Source organism: Aegilops tauschii, chromosome 1, assembly GCF_002575655.3.
Source record: "Aegilops tauschii subsp. strangulata cultivar AL8/78 chromosome 1, Aet v6.0, whole genome shotgun sequence".
NCBI classification, from domain to species: domain Eukaryota; kingdom Viridiplantae; phylum Streptophyta; class Magnoliopsida; order Poales; family Poaceae; genus Aegilops; species Aegilops tauschii.
This window is the reverse complement of record NC_053035.3, coordinates 394,549,600-394,560,108: the sequence shown is the minus strand read 5'-3', so window position 1 is coordinate 394,560,108 and position 10,509 is coordinate 394,549,600. Positions and strand designations below refer to the sequence as shown.

The 10,509-nt window shown below is 49.6% G+C and overlaps 1 protein-coding gene across 1 annotated transcript; it reads right to left on the bottom strand.

Annotated features, from left to right (window-relative positions):
• Window positions 1-2,434: 2,434 nt before the first annotated feature.
• On the bottom strand, window positions 2,435-10,175 carry LOC109769599 (respiratory burst oxidase homolog protein B). Its single transcript, XM_045227972.2, has 10 exons — window positions 9,373-10,175; window positions 9,119-9,275; window positions 7,355-7,403; window positions 6,587-6,700; window positions 5,586-6,500; window positions 5,008-5,225; window positions 4,821-4,923; window positions 4,630-4,709; window positions 3,029-3,534; window positions 2,435-2,854 (listed from the first exon to the last, which is right to left on the bottom strand). Exons 1-10 carry the CDS (start codon window positions 10,118-10,120, stop codon window positions 2,745-2,747), a joined length of 3,000 nt encoding a protein of 999 aa, XP_045083907.1. The 5' UTR covers window positions 10,121-10,175; the 3' UTR covers window positions 2,435-2,744.
• Between the last annotated feature and the right edge of the window lie 334 nt (window positions 10,176-10,509).

Below are 10,509 nucleotides of genomic sequence, written 5' to 3'. Positions count from 1 at the left end.
TTCAAGAGTCATACATGTCCCTCAAAGAAACGAAATCCAAATACTGACTCATGGTGCCTTATTATGAATTCAAATGCTCACTCATGGTGCCTTAATACTAGTCTAGGCACTAAACGGGAAAATGATGTCCTTTAATAATGTATTCGTCCAGTGGTCAGTTTAGTTTGTTCACAATGGTGCAGAACCGCAGATGATGTTAAATGGAGGGCACAGTAAGGCAAACCACAACGTTATTAATCTAGGCACTAAAGTTAACACGGGTTCCACAAAAGGAGAAACCTCTTCTGGCTGCATGGCTTGCAAAACTAGAAATTCTCGCTGTGGAACTCGAATTTTGTGCTTGGCTTTCTTGAAAATTTCTTTGCGAGCTCGCGCAGCTTGTTCGTGAGCACCGGCTCGCCACAATAGAACACTCCTGTGATATCCGAGAAACACAGAGTTAGTGTCAGTTGAGAAACGTAATGCTATGCACGCACTAAAAATGTTGCTGACCGATCGATTCCGCTGTTCTTGTTGAGTGGACTGAGGCGAGAAGATCATCATGCCTTGACTGATATGACTCAATTGGGCAAGGGGAAATATTCTAGGAGTCCTATATAGTACTCCTATGTGCATGTATATACCTAACTAATTTATGGTGGAGAAGTTTGATGCTTCTATCCACACTTGACTGATGGAAATTTCAGAGGTGGTCGTAACCATCAGCAAGTAACAAAATTTTCTGCAGTGGTTGGGACTCAAAGGCGCAATTTCTCGTCTTTTCGAGCATAGTCATGCTATATATCCACACAAAGCGTGTGGTGCTAGAAGGTACGGTGGCTGATATGCAGAGCAATAGTATTTTGCAAAATGAAAGTAGCATGTGCATGTTTGTGAGCAGCTGCGTTTGTATTGTGTTAAAAAACGGGAGGAGCAGTGTAATTAGTTTTTGGTATGGTACTAACCGACGCGTTTTTCCTTATTCTCGTCGGCGATGCGTTGGTAGACTTGGGCCCAGTTTGGCCGGCCGAAGTGGGTCATGACGCGGCTGCCGGAGACGACGTCGATGCCGTTCTTGGCGTAGTGGAGGGACTGGAGCATGGCGATGAGCGCCGACCGGGCGTCACCCTTCTCGTAGACGCTGGTGCAGTGGTTGTGGAGCTCGATGATGCGCCTCTCGTCGGCCTCGGCCACCTCGTCCATGACCCCACAGAACCACTCCAAGGAGCCCTGCTCCCGGGTGACCCAGTAGAAGTAGGCTCGACGGGTCCGGAACGGGCTCGCGTCGCCGCCGTTGCCGTTGCCGGACTCAACGTCCCCGTCGAGCCGCCTCGCGTTGGTGATGATGTCCTTGATGATCGAGATCATAGGCGTTGCACCGATGCCAAGTCCCACCAGTAGCACGATGTCGTACTCCTTGTAGTCCTGCGCCGGCGCGCCGTACGGCCCGTCGATCAGCACCTTCGGGAGGCTGCAGCACAGCAAACACACGGTTGTTACTTTCGGTAATTAAGCTGGTAATATTGATTGACCAAGATAGATTCACATGACCATAGATCACATAAGCAAGGTAGTAATGCTACACCGACCGAGAGTTACAGTGTTTTACGGGGTGACTAAGGATAACAGATAGTAGATTTTATTCACACAAGGATGCATCACATAGGGCGGAAATTCACAGGGACACGCAGGTGCGGGTACGCACCTGCCTAGTCGTATCTGGTTGTCTGATTGATTTAATAAGATCAATAAAAACGGACGGAGGGAGTATTTCACAAGCACAAGAAATAGTCGCGTATGTGGTGCATGCAGGATGCCACGGCGCCGGCGGGCGTGGAGCAGCTCAAACGCATGGGTCGGGTCGGGGTCGGGAGGAGCAGAGCATTCGGCCTAACACTCTGCGTGCGCGCATGCATGCATGCAGCAGTTGAGACGAGACGAGACGAGACGAGAGACGATCGATCGTCGCACGCACAGGCTGGATTACCGGTCCCGTCCCCGCAACCGCAACCGCAAGACGTCGTGTGCTGGCGCCGGGCGGCGACCCAAGTGATTTGTAGGGTCCCGTCCGGGCCAGGAAGTTGAAGCCGTGCATCTTCAAGATTGATCTGATGAGAGAACTTGTAGAAGACGAGAGAGGTGGCGGAGCGACGGATGAGACGAAGACGTCGGGGATCGAAGATAAACAATGGGGGGCGACGCGACGGCGGCAAAGGATCGCCGGAACCGGAATTCGGGGAAGAAAAAAGTCGGCTTTTTCGAGGAGGGAGGGGAGGAGATGGCATGCAAGCGGGCGGCCGCCGGAGGCGCGCGAGCAAATAACGGCGGCGAGGCGAGGCGAGGCGAGGCGAGGGCGAGGCGTCGGCGAAGGTGGTCGACAGGGAGAGGAAGGAGGTTCTTGCGAGTCGCGAATCGAATTGGGTGGGTGGCGGATCGGTGGAGGAAGACGAAGACGAGGAAACGTTTGGCGTGTTTTCTTTTAATAAATAATACGTACTATAAATGAAAATGATTTCGTTGGCAAAACAGAGAGGCGTTGGTTGCGTTGGTCTTCCGCGCCCCCGGAGGCACGGCTCTCTCCCGCACGCCGCCGCTGGCGTCCACGCTCTCCCCTACTCCGGGCACACAGTACGGGAAGCCACAACGTTATTAATCTAGGAGCTAAATTAACACGGGTTCTGCAAAAGGAGAAACCTCTTCTCTCTCTTTTTTTCTGCCAGGAAAAATAAAAGGAGAACCCTCTTCTGGCTGGATGTCTTGCAAAACTAGAAATTCTCGCTGTGGAACACGAATTTTGTGCTTGATTTTCTTGAGAAATCCTTTGCAAGCCCGCGCAGCTCGTTCGTGAGCACCGGCTCGCCACAATAGAACACTCCTGTGATATCCATCCGAGAAACACAGAGTTAATTAGTGTCAGTTCAGAAAAGTAGAACAATGCTATCCACACAAAAGCGTGTGGTGCTACAAGGTACGGTGGCTGAATATGATGTATAGCAGTAGTATCGCAAAAAATGAAGTAGTGTATAGTTGGTTTCGCAATGGTACTGACCGACGCGTTTTTGCTTATTCTCGTCGGCGATGCGTTGGTAGACTTGGGCCCAGTCCGGCCGGCCGAAGTGGGACATGACGCGGCTGCCGGAGACGACGTCGACGCCGTTCTTGGCGTAGTGGAGGGACTGGAGCATGGCGATGAGCGCCGACCGGGCGTCGCCCTTCTGGTAGACGCTGGTGCAGTGGTTGTGGAGCTCGATGATGCGCTTCTCGTCGGCCTCGGCCACCTCGTCCATGACCCCACGGAACCACTCCAGGGAGCCCTGCTCCCGGGTGACCCAGTAGAAGTAGGCTCGACAGGTCCGGAACAGGCTCGCGCCGCCGCCGTTGCCGTTGCCGGACTCAACGTCCCCGTCGAGCCGCCTCGCGTTGGTGATGATGTCCTTGATGATCGAGATCATAGGCGTTGCACCGATGCCGAGTCCCACCAGTAGCACGATGTCGTACTCCTTGTAGTCCTGCGCCGGCGCCCCGTATGGCCCGTCGATCAGCACCTTCGGGAGGCTGCAGCACAGCAAGCACATGGTTACTTTCGGTAATTAAGCTTGTAATATTGATTGACCGGGATAAATTCACATGACCATAGATCACATAATTAAGGGAAACTTAGGGATAACATATACTCCCTCCGTCTTAAAATGAGTGTCTTAAACTTAGTACAACTTTGTTAGAGTTGGTATAAAATTAAGACACTTATTTTGGGACGGAGTGAGTAGTAGATTTTATTCACGCAAGAATGCATCACAGAGGGCGACTTAGCAAAATAGCACGAGTCAATGATGAGTTTGGAAGCAATGGAGTCTTCAATCCCTTCATGAAGCTCAAAGTGCTGAAGAATTGTCTAAAGATCGAAAATTTATTGATGTGCTATTAGTAATGGCATTTGCATGCATTTTTCGACACTAGTCTGGCTGGGTTGGACCACTCCAGGGGATGGCACATCAAATCGGTTGTGATCCATAATCACATGAACCGAAATGTGTTGGAGTCCACGCACGAACCCTAGCTCGCCGTAGCTGTACCTTTCTCTCTCTCTCTCTCTACAGACTGAAGGAGGAGAAGGAAGGAAGAGAGGACACGATGGACACAGCGAATTTCCGGCGCACGAATGCCTGCCGCACGAACGACTTCTTCCTCGAGCACGAACTTAGGCCACACTGTTACAACGGACACGGGAGAACTCTTATACCCAGGGCCACGCCACGGCACATACCCCACGTCTTAACCCACTCGCGCACTCAATCCGGCCCGCTCTAGCCGCGCCCACGATGCGCACACACACGCCCGGGCCGCGGCGAGCCCGCAACAGATCGACGCGCCCAACTCTCCACGCTCGCCAATAGCCTAACCCTACATCTGCGTGTCGGATGCGCGCACACACACACGCACGCAAACATGCCATACACAAGTCGGACTATACTTGTACAATAGTCGGACCATGCCCAGACACAAGCTTGACGCGGCCACGGACCGGACCTGGCGCGCCTGACGCCGTTCACCATGGCGGGGACATGGCTTATTGCGCCAACAAAATGAAAACACCAGGGCGAATTTTCACAACCAAAAGGGAAACTATTTCACAAGCACAGGAAATAGTACCTCGGGTTGGACACGGCGTTGTCACGGTTGTACTCCGCCCGAAGAATCTCGGTCGTCCCCTCTGTCGGTGTTGGGCAAACCTGCGATTCGTACACAGTAACTTCTTTTTATATGATGAACAAGCTTGACTTAGAGGCTGACGAGGAGATCAACGCGACTAATCGCATTGGTATGTAGAAGCACGCACGTACCTTTAAGAAGGCGTTCCTGAGCTGGTTGGTCCAGTCGCCGAGCGTTTTGATGTGGACGCTGACGTAGTCGTCCCCTGGCGCCGACGTGATGGAGAACGGGTGCCTGCACGGACGTTCATTGATCAGACGGATTGGCCGGTCACTGGTTAAACTAAGCGTGCCCGCCGGCTGCAGCGTACATACGTACCACTGGAATGGCGAGACGTCGGGGCACTTGACGTAGATGTACTGCCCGCTCTTGTACCTAAACCCCTGCGGCTTGGACAAGTGCAGCGACAGCAGGGTCGCCGGGTGCGGATGCACGGCCACCCTGACTTTTTTCACCGACCTCACGCTCGATCGCAGCGTCCTCGTCAGCCGCTCGCATGCGTACACGGTCATCGGCACCGCCAGGTACATCCACGTCTGCACTTAGTAGCACAAGCATAGACATATATTGAGTTAATAATTAATAGTTCAACCTCTAGTTGGGTGCATAGCATATGCATATGATTTTATTATGTAGGTCATCGATTTGGCAAAGATAATACTCTATCATTCAACACTACATTCAAATACCGAGTCCAAAAATATGATTTTTATAACATGCATTAATATTTTGCTAATCAAATTTTGACACAAAATATGACAGGGACTAATAAACTCACATGGAAGTATTACTATACTTCTGAAGTTGTTATGTACTCAACGACCACGAACAGAGATGACTCAATACTACTTTGTCCTAGAAGTAGTAAGATGCATAACAAATACCCTCATACTTACCGACTTCTTTTGCCACTTCTTGTTGAGGTAGAGAAAGTGTCCATGGACGATGAGCAGCGCGTAAACGGCGAGGAGGAGGTGGTGTGTGTACCAGAAGACGTTGTACCCAGTGAAGCGGTTGAGCAAGGCGTTGACCAACCAAGTGAGGCGGCTACACGAGGCGTTGACGAGCCTGGCGAAGCGGGTGAGCTCCCTAGGCTCGTGGTTGCTGTCGAGGCTCTCGAGCTTCTTGAGCTTTGGAAGGCGGAGCTTCCCCTTGCGGAGCGGTGCCGTGGCGAACGTAAAGGCGACGGCCATGAGTGCCATCATCACTAGCCCCGTCCACCCCTCTGTCCCCCTCACGAACCACCAGTAGTTGGGCGGCTTGGCGTCGCCGAAGAATGGCTTCATGGGCTCGTACTCGTCGTCCATGGCGTGCAGCAGCCGGGGGAAGTCGCATGCCAGGTGAGAGATGACGTGTAGCCCGGCGCCGACAGTGATCCCAACGGCGATCGCCATGTGGAATTTGAGGTTGTCGTTGAAGGGCACGATTCGTCCCGCGGTGGTGTGGCTCCGGAGCCAAGTGATGGTGTTGCGGCACACGGGGAGGAGGGTGAGCGCCATGTTGAACTTGAGCGTCTCGGCCCCGCCCTTGGCCACACACACGCAGTAGCCCATCACCCCGAATACGGCGTGATGGCGGTATTGCATGAACTTCCAGGCGAAGAGGCCCACGCAAATGGAGAGCCACAGAAGCATTACCCAACAGCGCCGCCAGTTGTCCTCCAAGGAGCACTTGGCACGCTTGTACCACCGTCGGACAGGACTGGGATCCGTCGTTGGGCGGAGACGCTGGCTCAGCAGCTTGCTGAGCTTGTGGCTGTTGGTTGTCGACTCGCTCGGCGCCTCCAGTAGCAGCATCTTCAGGTTGTACAGCTGCAAACCAGTATCACCATTAATTCTATGCATCACCGTCAGTAACACAAACCAATCTTGCATGGCAAATAAGGCCGTTGTTTTACCTCGATGTAGCCGAGTTTGTCGGGGTCCAACGCCTCCATGATGAGACGTGCATACTCCTCGCACTGTCGCGGGACCATCGTTAGCTTGTTCGCCGATACGCTCAACGTGATGATCTGCAGAGCAAACCAGAATAAGCCCCCAAAAAGTCAATGTTCCAGCAATTTGCTCATGTTAAGAAAACTAAGACAACAAGATAGTTACGCAATTGGATGTGAAAGACATGAACCAAACAAGGCTCGTTGGGTTGGTCAGTACTCCCTCTTTTCAGTAATGTAAGACGTTTCAGAAATGTCTTTTTAAACTGTTTTTGGTCTTGTCGGAAATGTCTAAAACGTTTTACATTAGTGAACTGAAGGAGTAGTACGTGAGAACTTGTGGGAAAAGGATCAAAATCGGTCACGAGAACATGCTTACAAGCATGTCGTGCTGGTACGTTGATGACTCCTATGTGCAGATGTGAAATGGCAATCTGGTCGAGCGAGTATTGTTCAACACGTCCATCGTTGAAAATCACAGAACACACACCCTCCGTTTGCTATTTTTGGAGAATGAGGAGACATTTGATAATCTATTTATTTTTGAAAAAAGAGGATTACCTTTGGCCTCTGCATCAAGCAATGCACACAACCATTTTATTAATTAAGGTATTAATAAACTATGAAACTCATCTCAGATACACAAACAAAAGCGAAACATAAAAACAAAAAGGCACAACCAGCAAAAATAGAACGCTTGAATGAACCACTGAAAGAGTAGTGAAAATTTACCTGTTTGACCTCGTCCTCGCTAATTCTCCCGTCGTCGTTCTTGTCCACCCTGTTGGTTACGTAATCATAGTCGTGATTCGTAACTTGTTGGTTTAGTAAGAGAGCTAAATTAAGTGGTTTTGGTTAAATAAATGCTACAATGCTCCCTTCTTTCTCATACTCCCTCCGTTTAATATAAGTTTTTGTAGAGATTTTAATATAGACTACATACAGAGTAAAATGAGTGAATCTACACTCTAAACTACGTCTATATACATCTGTATGTAGTTCATATGAAATCTCCAGAAAGACTTATATTTAGGAACGGAGGGAGTACTAGTATTACTTAAGTACTTATCATACTCATAGTGGGAGTAACAAAATACTTCCTTCGCCTCATAATCTCAAGCGTTATTACAACCAATATAGAGTAACATGCATGCTATATAGGTAAAAAGATGACACGATAAGTAATTAAAGATGGAACAGGCAAATGAAGTAACATAAGTATGTTACCATCATAAAATGCTTCACATTGAAAAATGCTTCACAAATAATGAACGAAGGTCTTTATATTATCAAGCTTATACATAACCCACCATGAAAGTAGTCACATAGACTAGTAAAGTATGTATGTTACTGGTTTAAGTTATTCAACACTATGACTAGTCTAAGGTCTACGTTTGACCATCAAATTGACGAACAAAATACGTGAGTTATACTATATCGTAAAAACTTCCCTACCTCCCCCCCCCCCTCTCTTCCCAAAAGAAAACATATTATGATTCTTAAAGCTAATTAAGAAAAGAGTTAGGTACTAGTATTAGTTAGTGAGGGCTGCTTCAGTGTACGGTTCCTTTAAAACCAACTTGAAACGGGTACTTTTGAGCTTGATTAGTTATTAAAAAACGCTGACAAGATTAGATGGATAATTAAGTCCAAATCTATGGGGAGGACCGTAGTCTAGACTAATTACAAAACGTTGAAAATATAGTATGTGCCTAGTCCTCACAAAAACATGACTCAATTAAACATAAAAAAGGAAAATACCCGTAAGAATTTTCACGTAAAATCAATTACATAGGACTTAGATGTGTAATACTTAGGGCACATCTAGTTATGTCTTAGAGGAAATACAATAATGGGTTATAAGCCTACTTACATGTTATTTTTGTCGATGTGAAGAAGAAAGACAAGTAAAAAGGAAGGGAGTGTGCTCTAATACAAGAGTCAGCCTCTAAGGGCATTTCAAATGGGTGGCGCTAGCTGGAGGCAATCTGGTAATCTTGAAGTCCAGCGCTTATATTTTGGCATCGGCGCAAGAGTAGGAGTCCAACATTTAGGTAGTTTGCTTGGCGCATGAGATAAAATCTGGGCGCAATAGCTACGTTTGTTGGAGTTTGTTAGCGCCTATACTAGGGGCTAGTGTTGGAACGGAGAATGCTTACGTGAGCTTTTTAATTTTATGATATTTATTTTATTTGCCTAAGCGCCTCTACAGGCACCCTGCATTGAAAATGCCCTAAAGGTGCTCCTAGTTAATACTAGTAAATGAGAGGAAAGAGGAACAGGGAAAGTGAAAAAAAAATTACTAGCCTAAGAGTCAACCTTATAGTCAACTTTATTGCATGAGTGAATGATATTATTTTTTAGAAATAATATGAGTGAATGATATTGTTAGCTTTTGATGACATGGCAGTGCTCTTAGCAAAACCAAAGTAAACTGATGAGGACGTAGTAATTATAAGAGATAATGGGGTTGGCCGGAGTTTAATCAGCTTTTACATGTCGAGGAAGGTCTGCAGGCGGCTGTCGAAGCTGGTGTCTGAAATTTGATCCCAGAACTCACGCAGCTCCGACTTGTCGATGCTGTCTCCGGTGATGTTCCGCCGCCTTGCTAGCGCGTCGAACAACTCACCGGCGAACGCGGCCTCTTTCATACCTGCGACATTGTTAAACCGTAGTGAAGACGCAGTCGTACACACAATTAATCGGTCCTAATCGCATAATATTTTGTACTTCGAGGCGAGGTGTTTTACCGATGCACTCGCCGAACTTGGAGCGGGAGAGGCGCCCATTCTTGGCTTTTCTGTCGAAAACCCTCTCGGCGTCGGCGGCGGTCCACTCGGCGGAGCCGTTAGTGCCGCTGATGAACTTGAGACCCTCGAGCGCGTGCGTGGCGACGGGCTTGGAGTTGGACCTGTCGATGCGGCTAGGGCCGCCTCCCCGGAGGTTGAAGGACGCGATCCGCCGGAGCCCCTGAGACACTTGCTTGACCCGCGCGGAGGCGTTCCGGAGCACGCCACGGCCGTGCGAGGACGACCGCTTCTCCAGCGTCACCGCCGAGTCCTCCCCTCCCGCCACCGGCTTCACGCTTCGCACCACCACCGAGTCGTCCAGCACGTCGAGCGTGATCTCCACCTCGTCGCTGTCGCTGCCGCCCCCGCCTCCATGCGGCGCGGACACGGGCTCCGCGAACCGCTCGCTCTTCCCCGGTGGCAGGACTGTCTCGTACACGCCGCCGCTGGCCTCCACGGGCTCCCCCGCTCCGCCGCCGCCCCCGGAGTCGTTGTCCACCCGGTTAGGCATGTCTGGCTGGCCACCGGCTTCACCCGTATGCACCCAGCCTCCGGAAACCGCAGCTAATGCGGAGGCAGAACTTAACGCGGCCGCTCCGAAACTCACTGCCGGAGGTCTCGTGTCTGCACAGGCAGTAGCAAAAGAGGAGAGCTGGTCGTTCTTGGATGCGCGTGATGAGAGCGAAGGGGACGAGTGGGAGGTGGCCATTTATAAGGGACGGGTGCTCCATGCACTAGCCACTGTAGTGGTGCGGTGTGAACTGTAACTTGGAATCTTGTTGACCTATCATTGTGGTCTGTTTGCTCCATATGATTCGAATGGAATGTTCCACTTGCTTGAATAAAATACATCGAGTGGAATAATCCATGTTTTTGTTCACATGTATTTTGTTTGCACGCCCATGAGCTATATGTGAGGTGACAGCCTGAAACATTCTGCTACTGCGTCAAGTTGTTGCTACACTCTTCCTAGGAAAGGCAGTAGGTAAAAGTTTAAAATAACAGACCTCATTATTTCAGATAATCGTGCAGGAATTATCTGGTGTAAGTATAGAATTATTTGTTTCTGCAATTCTACTACAGTGCAGTGTAGTAACC

Bases quoted from the DNA above. Each gene is read 5' to 3' on its own strand.
- LOC109769599 (XM_045227972.2), bottom strand. From the start codon at position 10,120: ATGGCCACCTCCCACTCGTCCCCTTCGCTCTCATCACGCGCATCCAAG. The intron at 5,226-5,585 runs GTAAGTATGAGG...TACTAAGTGCAG, and splicing joins AGAAGTGGCAAAAGAAGTCG to ACGTGGATGTACCTGGCGGT. The intron at 3,535-4,629 runs GTACTATTTCCT...GCTGTGCTGCAG, and splicing joins AACGCCGTGTCCAACCCGAG to CCTCCCGAAGGTGCTGATCG.